We start from the raw sequence: 16,597 nt of genomic DNA, 5'->3' as shown, positions 1-16,597 counted from the left end.
ATTAGGTTTGCAGTCAGTACTATTGAGTAAAATTGAAATACATACATCTCTTAATGCAAAGCCCTGCATGCACTGAGAAATCAACTTTTTTGTCTTGAATAGCTGAGTGATATAACAGGTGTCAATCATCTCAGGATCATTAAGGGAGTTATGTTAAGATGTTTCCATAAGGTTTGCAGTCATTACCTTTGAGGAAAATTGAAATGTATACTTCTTTCAATACCAAAGCACTGTATGCACTGAGAAATCAACTTTTTTATCTTGAATAGCTGAGTGATATAACAGGTGTCAAACATCTCAGAATCATGTGGGGAGTTATATTAAGATCTTTGCATAAGGTTTGCATTCAGTACTTTAGAGTAACATTGAAATATATACTTTTAGTGCCAAAGCACTGCATGCACTGAGAAATAAACTTTTTTGTCTTGAATACCTGAGTGATATAACAGGTGTCAAACATCTCAGAACCATGTGGGGAGTCATATTAAGCTGCTTGCATAAGGTTTGCATTCAGTACTTTAGAGTAAAATTGAAATATGTACTTTTAGTGACAAAGCACTGCTTGCACTGAGAAATCAACTTTTTTGTCTTGAATAGCTAAGTGATATAACAGGTCTCAAACATCTCATAATCATGTGGAGTATATGCTAAGATGTTTGCATCAGGTTTGCAGTCAGTACCTTTGAGTAAAATTGAAATGTATACTTCTTTCAATGCCAATGCACTGCTGGCTCTGAGAAATCAACTTCTTTATCTTGAATAGCTAAGTGATATAACAAGTGTCAAACATCTCAGAATCATGTGCGGAGTGATGTTAAGATGTTTGCATCAGGTTTGCAGTCAGTACTTTTGAGTAAAATTGAAATAAATAATTTTAGTGCGAAAGCACTGCATGCACTGAGAAATCAACTTTTTTATCTTGAATAGCTGAGCGATATAACAGGTGTCAAACATGTTAGGACCATGTGGGGAATTATATTAAGATGTTTCCATAAGGTTTGCAGACAGTACCTTTGAGTAAAATTAAAATATATACTTGATTCAATGCTCAAGCACTGCATTCACTGAGAAATCAACTTTTTTATCTTCAATAGCTGAGTGATATAAAAGGTGTCAAACATCTTAGGATCATGTGGGGAATTATATTAAGATCTGTCCATAATGTTTCCAGTCAGTACCTTTGAGGAAAATTAAAATGTCTGCTTGATTCAATGCCAATCCACTGCATGCCCTGAGATATCAACTTTTTTATCTTGAATACCTGAGTGATATAACAGGTGTCACACATCTAAGGATTAGGTGGGAAGTTATGTTAAGATTTTTCTATTAGGTTTGCATTCAGTACTTTAGAGTAAAATTGAAATAAATAATTTTAGTGCGAAAGCACTGCATGCACTGAGAAATCAACTTTTTTGTCCTGAATAGCTGAGTGATATAACAGGTGTCAAACATCTCAGGATCATGAAGGGAGTTATATTAAGATGTTTCCATAAGGTTTGCAGTCAGTACCTTTGAGTAAAATTAAAATGTATTCTTGATTCAACGCCAATGCACTGCATTTACTGAGAAATCAACTTTTTTATCTTGAATACCTGAGTGATATAACAGGTGTCCCACATCTAAGGATGATGTGGGGAGTTATGTTCAGATGTTTCCATTAGGTTTGCAGTCAGTACTACTGAGTAAAATTGAAATACATACACCTTTCAATGCCAAAGCACTGAATGAACTGAGAAATCAACTTTTTTGTCTTGAATAGCTGAGTAATATAACAGGTGTCAAACAGCTCAGGATCATGTGGTGAGTTATGTTAAGATGTTTCCATTAGGTTTTCAGTCAGTACTATTGAGTAAAATTGAAATACATACACCATTTAATGCCAAAGCACTGTATACACTGAGAAATTAACTTTTTTTATCTTGAATACCTGAGTGATATAACAGGTGTCAAACATCTTAGGATCATGTGGGGAGTTATGTTAAGATGATTCCATAAGGTTTGCATTCAGTACTTTAGAGTAAAATTGAAATAAAACTTTTAGTGCCAAAGCACGGCATGCACAGAGAAATCAACTTTTTTGTCTTGAATAGCTGAGTGATATAACAGGTGTCAAACATCTTAGCATTATGTGGGGAATTATATTAAGATCTTTCCATAGGTTTGTAGTCAGTACCTTTGAGTAAAATTAATACTTGATTCAACGCCACTGCACTGCATGCACTGAGAAATCAACTTTTTTGTCTTGAATAGCTGAGCGATATAACAGGTGGAGAGTTATGTTAAGATGGATCATATTAACAGGTGGATCATGTGGAGAGTTATGTTAAGATGTTTCCATTAGGTTTGCAGTCAGTACTATTGAGTAAAATTGAAATACATACACCTTTTAATGCCAAAGCTAGCTGAGTGATATAACAGGTGTCAAACATCTTAGGACTATGTGGGGAATTATATAAAGATGTTTCCATTAGGTTTGCATTCAGTACTTTAGAGTAAAATTGAAATATATACTTTTGTGCCAAAGCACTGCATGCACTGAGAAATCAACTTTTTTGTCTTGAATAGTTGAACGATATAACAGGTGTCAAACATCTTAGGATCATGTGGGGAATTATATTACGAATTTTCCATAAGGTTTGCAGTCAGTACCCTTGAGTAAAATTAATACTTGATTTAACGCCACTGCACTGCATGCACTGAGAAATCAACTTTTTTGTCTTGAATAGCTGAGTGATATAACAGGTGTCAAACATCTCAGAATCATGTGGGGAGTTATATTAAGATCTTTCCATAAGGTTTGCATTCAGTACTTTAGAGTAACATTGAAATATATACTTTTAGTGCCAAAGCACCTCATGCACTGAGAAATAAACTTTTTTGTCTTGAATACCTGAGTGATATAACAGGTGTCAAACATCTCAGAGTCATGTGGGGTGTTATATTAAGATGTTTCCATTAGGTTTGCATTCAGTACTTCAGAGTAAAATAGAAATATATACTTTTAGTGCCAAATCACTGCATGCACTGAGAAATCAACTTTTTTGTCTTGAATAGTTGAACACTATAACAGGTGTCAAACATCTCAGGATCATGTGGGGAATTATATTAAGATGTTTCTATAAGGTTTGCAGTCAGTACCTTTTAGTAAAATTAAAATGTGTACTTGATTCTACGCCAATCAACTGCATTCACTGAGAGATCAACATTTTTATCTTGAATACCTGAGTGATATAACAGGTGTCACACATCTAAGAATCATGTGGGGAGTTATGTTAAGATGTTTCCACTAGGTTTGCATTCAGTACCTTTCAGTAAAATTGAAATACATACTTCTTTTAATGCCTAAGCACTGTATACAATGAGAAATCAACTTTTTTGTCTTGAATAGCTGAGTGATAGAACAGGTGTCAAACATCTCAGAATCAAGTTGGGAGTAATATTAAGATGTTTGTATAAGGTTTGCATTCAGTACTTTAGAGTAAAATTGAAATATATACTTTTAGTGCCAAAGCACTGCATGCTCTGAGAAATCAACTTTTTTATCTTGAATAGCTGAGCGATATAACAGGTGTCAAACATCTTAGGATCATGTGGGGAATTATATTAAGATGTTTCCATAAGGCTTGCAGTCAGTACCTTTGAGTAAAATTGAAATGTATACTTGATTCAACGCCAATGCACTGCATGCACTGAGAAATCAACTTTTTTATCTTGAATACCTGAGTGATATAACAGGTGTCAAACATCTCAGAATCATGTGGGGAGTTATATTAACCTGTTTGCATAAGGATTGCATTCAGTACTTTAGAGTGAAATTCAAATATATACTTTTTGTGCCAAAGCACTGCATGCACTGAGAAATCAACTTTTTTGTCTTCAATAGCTAAGTGATATAACAGGTCTCAAACATCTCGTAATCATGTAGGGAATATGCTAAGATGCTTGCATCAGGTTTGCAGTCAGTACCTTTCAGTAAAACTGAAATGTATACTTCTTTCAATGCCAATGCACTGCAGGCTCTGAGAAATCAACTTCTTTACCTTGAATAGCTAAGTGATATAACAGGTGTCAAACATCTCAGAATCATGTGCGGATGATGTTAAGATGTTTGCATCAGGTTTGCGGTCAGTACTTTTGAGTAAAATTGAAATGTATACTTCTTTCAATGCCAATGCACTGTATGCACTGAGATATCAACTTTTTTTATCTTGAAGAGCTGAATGATGTAACAGGTCTTAAACATCTCAGAATCATATGCGGAGTTATGTTAGGATGTTTCTATCAGGTTTGCATTCAGTACTTTTGAGTGAAATTGAAATACATACATCTTTTAATGCCAAAGCACTGCAGGCACTGAGAAATCAACTTTTTTTTATTTTGAATGGCTAAGTGATATAACAGGCGTCAAACATCTCACATTCATGTGGGGAGTTATGTTATGATGTTTCCACTAGGTTTGCATTCAGTACCTTTCAGTAAAATTGAAATACATACTTCTTTTAATGCCTAAGCACTGTATACAATGAGAAATCAACTTTTTTGTCTTGAATAGCTGAGTGATAGAACAGGTGTCAAACATCTCAAAATCATGTTGGGAGTAATGTTAAGATGTTTGTATGAGGTTTGCATTCAGCACTTTAGAGTAAAATTGAAATATATACTTTTAGTGCCAAAGTACTTCATGCACTGAGAAATCAACTTTTTTAACTTGAATAGCTGAGCGATATAACAGGTGTCAAACATCTTAGGATCATGTGGGGAATTATATTAAGATGTTTCCATAAGGTTTGCAGTCAGTACCTTTGAATAAAATTGAAATGTATGCTTGATTCAACGCCAGTGCACTGCATGCACTGAGAAATCAACTTTTTTATCTTGAATACCTGAGTGATATAACAGGTGTCAAACATCTCAGAATCATTTGGGGAGTTATATTAAGCTGTTTGCATAAGGTTTGCATTCAGTACTTTAGAGTAAAATTCAAATACATACTTTTTGTGCCAAAGCACTGCATGCACTGAGAAATCAACTTTTTTGTCTTCAATAGCTAAGTGAAATAACAGGTCTCAAACATCTCGTAATCATGTGGGGAATATGCTAAGATGTTTGCATCAGGTTTGCAGTCAGTACCTTTGAGTAAAACTAAAATGTATACTTCTTTCAATGCCAATGCACTGCAGGCTCTGAGAAATCAACTTCTTTACCTTGAATAGCTAAGTGATATAACAGGTGTCAAACATCTCAGAATCATGTGCGGATGTTGTTAAGATGTTTGCATCAGGTTTGCGGTCAGTACTTTTGAGTAAAATTGAAATGTATACTTCTTTCAATGCCAATGCACTGTATGCACTGAGATATCAACTTTTTTTTATCTTGAAGAGCTGAATGATGTAACAGGTCTTAAACATCTCAGAATCATATGCGGAGTTATGTTAGGATGTTTCTATCAGGTTTGCATTCAGTACTTTTGAGTGAAATTAAAATACATACATCTTTTAATGCCAAAGCACTGCAGGCACTGAGAAATCAACTTTTTTTTATTTTGAATGGCTAAGTGATATAACAGGTGTCAAACATCTCACATTCATGTGGGGAGTTATGTTATAATGTTTCCACTAGGTTTGCATTCAGTACCTTTGAGTAAAATTGAAATACATACTTCTTTTAATGCCTAAGCACTGTATACAATGAGAAATCAACTTTTTTATCTTGAATAGCTGAGTGATATAAAAGCTCTCAGACAACTCAGAATCATTGGGGATTGTGTTAAGATGTTCCCACCAGGTTTGCATTCCGTACTATTGAATAAAACTGAAATACATACTTCTTTTAATGCCAAAGCACTGCATACACTGAGAAATCAACTATTTTATCTTGAATAGCTAAGTGATATAATAGCTCTCAGACAACTCAGAATCATGTGGGGAGTTATGTTAAATTGTTCCCATAAGGTTTGCATTCCGTGCTATTGTGAAAAATTGAAATACATGTTTCTTTTGATGCCAAAGTTCCTCCAGTACGATATCACAAGGCAGACCAAGACTAAAAAACTGACAGAAATCACATCATTATAACATACAGTTACAACAGTGCAAAGCAATACCGTAATTTGATAAAGAACAGACCATGGGCACGGTAAAAAAAAGTTTCAAAGTCTCAAAAGTCCCATCATCTCATGCAGACGGTAGAAGGAAGAAAACTCTCCCTGTCATGAACCTCCAGCCAATGCAACACCCTGGAAGCACCCGACCACAGCTGACTCTTGAGTCCGTCTGAAAACCTCGAGCCTCTGACCAGTCCTCTGACACTGAGCACCGAGCACCATCTCTGCTGAGCGCTTCGACTCCAGCCCCGGCCGCCAAGCAACAGGCAAAGCTGAGGATTCAGGGCCTTCTCCTCCGGAGATTCTCAGTCGCACAATAGCAGATCAGGGCATTTCAGAAATTTCTCCAGATGTTCCTCCGTGCTTCTCACATCTGCCTCCATCAAATCAGGATTGTGCACGGCATCCTACTTGACAAATATAGATATCATTCACCGGAGAGGCCGCGTGCTGCGTCGCGCCGCCATCTTCTCCTCCCCCTCTAATGAGGCCTAATGTGGAGTATTGTGTGTAGTTTTAGTCACCTACCTACAGGAAAGATGTAAATAAGGTTGAAAGAGTACAGAGAAAGTTTACAAGGATGTTGCCCGGTCTGGGGGACCTGACTTATAAGGAAAGATTGAATAGGTTAGTACTGTATTCTTTAGAATGTCGAAGACTGAGAGGGTACTTGATAGAGGTATACAAAATTATGAGGAGTATAGATAGGGTAAATGTAAGCAGGCTTTTTCCACTAAGGTTGGGTGGGACTACAACCAGAAGTCATGACTTAAGGGTGAAAGGTGCAAAGTTTAAAGGGAACATGAGGGTAATCTTCTTAACTCAGAGAGTCAGAAGAGTGTGGAATGAGCTGCCAATACAACTCATGTGGAGCTTGATTTCAACATTGAAGAGAAATTTGGATAGGTATATGCATAGTGGGGGTATGGAGAACTATGGTCCAGGTGCAGTTTATTGAATTTGGCATGGACAGGATGGGCTGAAGGGCCTCTTTCTGTGCCATATTTCTCTTTGACCCTACAACTCTGTGGCACAGAGTGGCTATAGCAGACCAAGGTGGATTTAGTCTCATATAGAAACATTGCCAATGTCTTTGTTATTGCTGCTGTTGTTACTGTCGTTACTGCTGCTTTTGTTAGACCATAAGATCTAGGGGCAGAATTAGGCCATTCAGTCCATTGAGTTTTCTCTGCTATTCCAACATGGTGGATTTATTTTCCCTCTCAATCTCATTTTGCTGTCTTCTCCCCATAATAATTCCCTCAACAATTAAGTACATATCAACCCCCACTTTAAATGCACCCAATGACTTGGTCTCCACAGCCATCTGTAGCAATGATTTCCACAGATTTCTGGCTAAAAAAACTCCTCATCTCTGTTCTAAAGGGACATCCTTATATTCTGAGGCTGTGCCCTCTGGCCCTAGACTCACCCACTATAGGAAACATCCCCTCCACTCCACTCTAGAAGATGAAAGAGGAGTGATGGTGACAAGCAGTGGGGGAAATTTAGGCAAATCCTCTCTGTAAAGGTCAACACGCCATTACATGAGAGACTACAGATGCTGGAATCCAGAGCAACACACAAAATGATGGAGGAACTGGACAAGTCAGGCAGCATCAATGGAGGGAAATAGACAATTGATGCTCTGGACTCAAGATGGAGAGTCTCAATGTGAAATGTTGCCTGTGCACTTCGCTCCATAGATTTCCAGTGGAAGAAGGTGTCTATAAGCAAATTCTGTCAACTGGTTGCAGAAGGATGTGCTGAGGGATAGATTGAAGCTTGGGAATGACTGTCCACAAAGGATCTGTGTGGAAGGACCACAGACTAGGGTCCTGTCACCACTGGACACTATGAAGTAGAACATGAGAAATTATATCCTCAGAAGCACAGAGACTCTGCAGACATTTCTGGTATTTAAGAAGGCAATGGCATGCTTGCCTTTATTAGTGGGGGCATTGATTTCAAAAGTCAGGAAGTTATGTTGCAGCTTTATAAAACTAGTTAGGCCACATCTGGAGTATTGCATACAGTGCTCGTTCCCTCACTACAGGAACAATGGCATGGCTTTGGAGAGGGTGCAGAAGAGGTTTACCAGGGCACTGCCTGCATTAGAGGGCATGTACTTTAATGAGAGGTTGGCCTGACTTGGGTTGTTTTGCGTGGAGCAGTTGAGGCTGAGGTGAGGCGGGGAGATCTGATTGAGGTTCATAAGATTATAAGAGACATAGATAGACAGAGTATCTTTTTTCCCAAGGTTGAAATGTCTAATACCAGAGGGCATGCATTTAATGTGGGGGGGGGTCATTTCGAAGGAATTGTGAGAGCCACGCTTTTTTAACAGAGAAAGGTGGGTGCCTGGAATGCACTGCCTGGGGAGGTGCTAAAGGCAGATATATTCGGGACTCTTAAGGGATGTTAAATAGGCACATGAATGTGAGGAAAATGGGAGGACATGGACATTGTGTAGGCAGAAGAGATTAGTTTAGTTCGACATTTGATTACTATTTTAATTGGTTCATCCAGCACAACATTGTGAATCAAAGAGTCCATTCCAAACCTGTACTCTTCTATGTTCTATGTTAGATGCTGGAAATACAGAGCTGCCAGACTTGGGGGTAAATACGGGTTCTTTTTTAACATTTAAGAATAAATTGGACAGATACTGGATGGGAGGTGTATGGTCCCTGTGCAGGTCAGTGGGACTAGGCAGAAAATGGTTCGGCACAGCCAAGAAGGGCCAAAAGGCCTGTTTCGGTGTTGTAGTTTTTCTATGGTTTCTACAGATTAACACAAACAAAATGCCGGAGGAAGCATCCATGAAGAGGAATAAAGAGTCAATATTTCGAGCCAAGGTCATTCATCAGGCCTGGAAAGGTAAGAAATCTGCTTAAGAAGGTGGGGGGAGGAAAAGGAGTACAAGCTGGCAGGTGATAGATGAAATCAGGTAGGGGAGGGTAGGAGGATGGCGAAGGGGGATGAATTGAGTTGGGAGATAATATGTGGAAAAGGTAAAGGGTTGAAGAAGAAGGAATCTGATAGGAAAGGGGAGTGGACAATTGGAGAGGGAAGGAGGGAAGAGAGGACAAAATAGGGGTTAATAGAGGAGCCAGAATGAGCCCTGGGAAAAAAGCCTCTGACTATCCACACGATATGGGAAGAAACCAGAGCACCCAGAGGCAATCCACAAGGTCAGAAGAGAATGTGGCAATTCCAAATACAGTGGTTAGGTTCAAAATCGGGCTGCTGGAGCTGTGTGTCAGCAGATTTACTAACTGTACCCCATGTACCAAATCCCCTATATACAAGTAAAAAGTTATGAATTTGATAATTGAAAAATTTTGCCCACCACTTCAAGAACTGTGGGTTAATGTTAATGTTGTATGAAATTACACATTTAATTTTGAACGTGACTTTGTTGGGGTGGGTTCAAGAGGATTTTTCCGGCATCCTCCATCTCCTAGGTTGGGGGTACGGGTCTGAGGGGCACTCCTTACTTCAGAAATTGTGGTGGGATATGAGATTTCGGGTCAATAACACCGTAAGACATAGGAGCAGAATTATACCATTTGTCTCATCAAATCTGCTCCACCATTCGATCATGGCTGATTTATTATCCTTCTCAACCCATATTCTCCTGCTTTCTCCCAGTAACCTTTGATGTCCCTACAAATCAAGAACTTTTTTCCTTGGGGTGGGGATTCAATCTCTGGGGCCTCTAGCCTGTACTCACAAGTCCCGCTAACCATCTGTTCTGCTAGTAGCATGTTGACTTTCTATTTTACCTGTTAAACCAACTCCTGGGCTAGGCTGGGATCACCATCTTGGCCATATGCCAGCAACTAGCTCTCCTTCCACTTTAGGTACTGGAAGAAGAGGAAACTAATACTGACCTAGTTGGAGCACACTCTGCTTTTTGATGCAAATTCACTTCCTGAGGCAGCAACAGCATTCACTTTGCTGTTGTATCCTCATTACAGTGCCTTGAAAAGGTTGTCCAAGCATTTCTCTTCTGTCCATTTCGTTGTAAGCTTCTATCTGAAACTGATTTCCTTCCGTGAACAGAGGCATTTCTTCATTTCTGGCTGCATAGATTTTGTCTAATCTGTTGGTAATACTCTGTGATGTTCTACAGCAGTTGCCTGAGCACTTGTTTGTTTATTTTTGTGTATTCTGACCTTACTCTATTCCTTGTCTTTTGTAGTTTTTAGTTATTTCACCTGGAACTTTGAACTGTTTCTAGCATTTGTTCCTTTCTTATTAGGGTCTTTGCCATAAGGGTCTTAATCTCTGTGCCAAAAAGAATATGACTTGGTAAAAGTCATTAAGGAAATGTTCTTTAGTTTGCTTGTGGTTTGTGTTGCTGCTTAGTAGAATCTCTTTTTCTTCAGGTGACTCTATAACATAGCACAACATTTTCTTTTCAAACTCCATTGCAACAATTTGAAGAAGGCTACTTGCAAGTTCAACTTGGCAAGAATTGAGGGTGAGGTTTTGTGGGGTTGTGGAGATTGATGGAGCATCTTGGTTTTGGCAGGATCTTTAAGTTGCACGGTGCCGTTTAATCATTAGTAGAAATGTAGGCTTCTGTGGATGCTGACAATGGCCTTAAAATGTATTCTTGTTTACTTTGTATACAGCTGACCAAGTCCATCAATCCTGATAGAATCCTGTTTGACCCAGAAAAGGACTGGGATGAAGTGGAGAATGTAAATATGTTGATGGTATTCCTAACAGGGTAACCAAACATCAACCCAAATGGTTCAATTTAATATCAGAAAATATATACAGTATACAAATTGAAATTCTTACTCTTCACAAACATCCATGAAACAAGAAAGCCCAAAAAATGATAGTAATATCAAAACCCCAAAGCCCTCCTCCCCCTCTCGTGCACAAGCAGAAGCATCGATCCTCCCTGTCTCCCCACTTACACCAGCAAAGGCATCCCCCACACCCCCCACCATGCATGCAATAGCAAAGGCTCCCAAAGAAACCATCAAAAACCACAACTTCAACCCTGCCATTCGGTATCTCAGACAGGCTCTCTCTTTCCATCAAGGGAGACAGGTCGCTCCTGCAATAACGAAAGTGCAGACCAGCTGCTAGAGCTCGCTGTTCCAATGTTACAATCTTCCTGGTTGCTTCTCCGGGCCCCACTAACCACACCCCCTTGATCCGGGGATTGACAGGCTTTCACCCTCCATGGAAAGAGAGAAACTGAAGTAGAGGGGCCTTTTCCCGCCAGCTGCACACAACTCCTGCTGTCTCAATGTTTCAATGATCCTCAATTTGAATTTCAAACGAGGTTGGAGGCGACATCGGATGCCTGGCAACTCTGGCAGGGTCTGCAAGACAGTACTTCCTACAAAGCGAAACCCAATAGCATAAATGTTTTTTTTCATGATGCTTCTTTACCAGATGAACTCAACGCCTGCTATGCCCACTTTGAAAGGGAGAATGTAACTACAGCTGTGAAGATCCCTACTACACCTGATGACCCTGTGATCTCTGTCTCAGAGGCCAATGTTATGCTGTCTTTAAAGAGAATCTAAAGCCGTGTGGAGAGCCATTGAGATTGCATCTGTCGTTGCCCTGGCGATAGGCAAATTGCAGTGACCTAGATACCTGGATTTCCTAATAGATGTGATTTTATGTCAGATATCTCGCACTTGTAGGCTTTTCCCACCGTTATACTGAGGTTTTATGTCTCTAATACTTTGCTAACAGTGAGGCTGTGGTAAGTGTCCTGCGCACCAGGTTCTACCAGTAGAAAAAGAATTGAGCGGAAATAGAAATCCCGGTGGATAGAACGAGTTCCCTGAAGTTGCACAATTCGATATTGAGTCTCGCAGACTGCATCGTGCCCAGATGGAAAATGAGGCTGAACTGGGCCTTTTGGTGTAACAGCTCATGAGCTAGATCAGAATCGGTTATTGTCACTGATGTATGCCGTGAAATCTGTTGGTGTCCGGAAGCGGTACAGTGCAAGACAGAGAAAAAAAACACCTGTTACTAATGAACTCATACATAGAGCAAAAGCTGTCTTGAGTGTGCTTAAATAAAACTACAGCTTTGAACCTCCATAGCACTATTTTGTTTTACTTTATTCTGCACCGTTATTGTTTTACCAATGCCCTGTGTAACGATTTGATCTCTATGAGCAGTACGTACAGCAACCCTATCTCCCTACACGTGACGACAATAAACCAATTCCTAGCACGGTGAAGGTCCTTATGAAGGACCTGAGATCTAAATGTCGACTATTCGTTTCCATGGGTGCTGCCCGATCTGCTGCGTCCCTCCAGCATTTTGTGTGTATTGCTTTGGATTTCGAGCATCTGCAGAATCTATTGTGTTAATAAACCAATTCCAACTTTCTTAAAATGCTGGGGCACAGATTTATTTCCGGGCTGTGGGAGAGTTTTATTCAGTTCGATGGCATCTGTGCGCCACTGTGGGGTCTGCGAGTTTCACTGGGCGGAATAATACTCTGACGTATCGCCACTTTTTGATATATTACTGCAGAATGTACGTTGCAAGTTAGGTTTCTGGGGCGGAGAGTAGGCGCTTGCTGCAGAGTCTCCGATAACCATGGCTTCTCGGCTCCCCCTGCGTGTTTACTACGACCTCCTGTCCCAGCCCTCCAGAGCCGTACTCATGTTCCTTAAAGTTACCGGGATCCCACACGTTGAAAGGCCGGTGGCGCTCCGGAGAGGTGAGGAGTGAAACTAGGCCCCTGTGTTGCACTGGCTGGGAGTTTGACAACTTGCACTTGCTCCTCTGAACGCTCCAAGAAGCAAAGAGCAAGCTCAAACAGCAGTGGAAAGTTAGACAGGGATACCAGGACTGGGAAAGTGAGAAAATAACCGTGTTTGAAGTTCCAAATACTGGATATAAAAAAAGTAAAGAAATTCACCCTTTATTTTCAATTCTAGTTTCTTGTCGCATGTACAGCTGAGATGTTTTCGCGTTACAGAAAGTCGAGATATGACCCATTTTCCGGGATGTCGCCTTCCTGAAACGTGGGGGTCACCGGTGTCCTAGGTGTCAGAGCGGTCCCGGGCAGATGACGATTGTTAAACATTGTGAATACACAATACATAGAACATAGATTGGGTATAGGACGAGGAATTAAAGTAACGGGCAGCGGGAAGCTCACGACTGTCCTTGTGAGCTGAGCAAAGGCTGCAAGGTAGTCACCAAATCTAAGCAGTGCACACAACATGCTGGAAGAACTCAGCAGGCCAGGCAGCGTCCATGGAAATGAGTACAGTCGATGTTTCGTGCCTAGTCCCTTCATCAGTACACCAAATCTGTTGTTCTTTATTTTCTGTGTTGCTGTGCTTATCCTATTCCCGAGAGAGAGACAGAAATGGCTGGTTAAGAATCAGAACGGACTACATGATGTTGAGCGTCAGGTATCAGAAGGAAAAATGTGGGCAGTGAGGTGGGGTCGGAGTACAGAATATGAATTGGCTAATTGATTTATTATTGTCACGTACTGAGGTACAATGAAAATCTTATCTTGCACACTGTTCATACAGATCAATTCATTACAACGGTGCGTTGAGGTAACAGTAACAATTAAACATCGATTGTAACCGATGTCTCCATGACAAACTTTGCCATATTCATCAGGGATGATGCCTGGGCATAGCTTGCCTGGTGATATTTATACCCTTGTCCGTCCCTTCTGATTGGTTAGTCCTCATCCAATCAGGTTTCCACTTGTTTACAATTGAATTCCAGTTCTTACTTAGAGCTGGATCTCTGTCTTTGTTAAAATTCTTTTCCTCCAGCTTTATTTCAATGGCATCCTTCACCAGGCAATCCTGAAAGCCATTAGCGCTGCACAGTAGTTTTGTGCTTTTCAAGTAAATCAATGGCCATTGTGAATGCAATGTTCTGCTACCATCAATTTCTCCAGGTAACCAAATGGATACACCTCTCGTGCTCCTTGATGTGGGTTTCCGCCGTGGCCGATTGTATGCTGCTCCGCATTCACAAGGCAGCCTTCCTGAGTCCCAGGTCAGCTTTGACTGTGGTTTGAGTTTCCTTACGGGTTTGTGAATGGTATTAATTTGGAATTTCATCAGGATCCTGGTGGTCCTTCCAGAAACTGTGGAAATATAGGGAAGACAGGGGGTAGCAACAGGTTCCTCCTTGTTATTTGGTTTCTAGTTTTCCCTTCAGGCCCCAATTGATTTCCTGCGCCTTGTAGCCATTTTGTAGGAATGTCGTGCATCATAGTCTTATTTCCTCATGGATACTCTCCGGATCTGAAATAATTTTCGTACTGTTAATCAAAGTAGAAAGAACCACTGTACATTGGGAGGTGTGATGGTGGCTGTTATTGCTGAGGTGTGTGTGTGTGTGTACGATAGATGCCATGTCCAGTTTCCGTCTTATTAGAATGGGAGGCAGCCATTCTTCGCCATCTCCATCATAAATTGAATGCTTTGATATATCTGTTGAGATGGTCGTGGAACTGTTGGAGTACCTGGAGTCCAAGAGGCCACACTGCAAAGATGTCATCGATGTATCTGAAGAAGCATTTGGAGTGTCAGGGCGATGAACTCCGAGCCCTCTCCTCAATGTCCTCCATGTAGAAATTAGCAATAGCCGGCGACCAGGGTAATCCCTTAGAAACTTTGTGTGCTTCTTTATAGTTGCTCTCCTTATGGAGGAAGTACGTTGATGTAAGAATGAGTACAAAAAGGTCATTGGTATCCTTATCAGACCTTGACCACAGGAGGACCGTGGGAACTCTCATGAACAGAGACCCCATGTTGAAACAGACCATTATGTCCTCCAGGTTCACATGAATGGTGGTTGTCATTTTCACAAAGTCAGTTGAATTTGTGATATGATGCTCACAGTCCCCAACAAAGGGAGACAACATGGTTATTAAATACTTAGTGAGGCAGTAAGTCACAGAATCTATCCCACTGATCTGTCCCACTGCCTTGGGGGAACTTCCTTGTAAGTGTTAGGGAGCCTGTAAAGTCTTGGTGGTACTGGCACCTGACTCAGAAATGTTGTGCATATGTCTGCTGGCAGCCCGGCTTTCCTCAGTAAAGCATCCACAAACCCGTAAGGAAGTTCAGATCACTGCTCATGTAGGTCAAAGGAAGCCATTGAAATGAAAGGAAAAGAATTTTAACAAAGCAAAGCTCTAAGAACTGGAATTGATTGTAAACAAGGTGGGACTGGATGAGAACTAACCGATTGGGAGGGACAGTTAAAGAAGATCTAAATCCCACTAGACTAGACATGCCCAGGTAACATCCCTGATGAGTTTGTCATCGAAACGTCAGTTTTAACTGATACTTGTACCAGGCTGGAAGCCCAAGAAGAGTTCATTGTATACTGGGAAAGCCCCAGATCTGATTTTAAAGCAGTAACAGAATGAAGTGGAACAGTTAGAGAAAGTGCAGTGCAGGTACACAATAATATTATAATGAGTTAGATTGATTCCTCCTCCAACCCCTCCTCCTGCACCTTCTCCCCTCCCTGCAATGGCTTTTCGATTGTTAATAATAATCCCCCTTTCCTGCTCTCTGGACATTGTTCTAATTTTCTCTAACTTTCTGGATTTAAATTTTCCTTGCTCTCATTGCACCCCATGTATTTAATTTACTCAGGTGAGCACAAGAGTGAGGAATTCACTAAACTGAACCCAGTGCAGAAAGTGCCAGTGATCGTTGACAATGGATTTATTCTCACTGAGAGGTGAGTACAGCCTTTGGTTTGTTTTGCCACTCACTCTAAAGGTAAGGTCTTGCTGCTGTATACATTGCTGGTTGCCCGTACCTTGAGAGTTTAAGTGCTCGCCAACCAGTCAATCGCGATCGACCGGTGGATCTTTGAGACTTTCCCAGTAGATCCCGGAAAAAAATGAAAAATGTGCACTGGGCAGAAAAGACCGGAAGTAAAACCCTGCAACCCCGGAAACAACCTCTCTTTACAAACAGCTTTCTGTCGTGGGAGTATTGCTATATTACCATTATACTCATTGGTATTAACTTATCTTTATAATGCTCACATTACAACACTTCTCCCCCTTTAAATTCCAACATTCCCCAAATGTAAAAGAACTGGGAAACATGTAAATGTAAAAGAAACTGCTTCTTACTATCTTCTCGTCCATACTGCACCAACCGCCACCACTGGGCTATAAACATGCAGGAGCAGTGTGTGGTTAAGTGTCTTGCTCAAGGACAAACAACACACACTCCCTCGGCTGAGGCTCGAACACCAGCCCAAAGCCTTAACCGCTTGACCACGCGCCAACACTTGCGTACCTCTGAAACTTATACTAGTGTCTCAGTAACAGTTTACCGATACAAAACACCTGAAAAACATGGCAGATTCAACATTCAGTCTAACAAAGGAAACTGTCCATTCAGGTATTCTGTCAGGAGGTTTGCGAGGGAGCTGTGCTGCAACAGATGAAAATTATTAAGTCTAAGTACAGGAGCTGTCTTA

General features: G+C 40.6%; 1 protein-coding gene across 2 annotated transcripts in view; it reads left to right on the top strand.

The window, feature by feature from the left end:
• The first annotated feature begins 12,606 nt into the window (after nt 1-12,606).
• gstt2 (glutathione S-transferase theta 2) overlaps nt 12,607-16,597 on the top strand; it is a 42,951-nt gene continuing 38,960 nt past the window's right edge. Inside the window, exons 1-2 of one of the 2 annotated variants that reach the window (XM_072247557.1) lie at nt 12,607-12,824; nt 15,754-15,841. In XM_072247557.1, the coding sequence (XP_072103658.1) occupies nt 12,701-12,824; nt 15,754-15,841 (212 nt within the window). In that variant the 5' untranslated portion in view covers nt 12,607-12,700. Of the gene's footprint in view, nt 12,825-15,751; nt 15,842-16,597 lie in introns of those variants that run through there. The other variant, XM_072247556.1, reaches the window with a different exon arrangement.

This window comes from Mobula birostris, chromosome 31, assembly GCF_030028105.1.
Source record: "Mobula birostris isolate sMobBir1 chromosome 31, sMobBir1.hap1, whole genome shotgun sequence".
Classification (NCBI taxonomy): Eukaryota; Metazoa; Chordata; class Chondrichthyes; order Myliobatiformes; family Myliobatidae; genus Mobula; species Mobula birostris.
The sequence above is the reverse complement of the archived record's forward strand: the minus strand, read 5'-3'. Positions and strand labels throughout refer to the sequence as shown.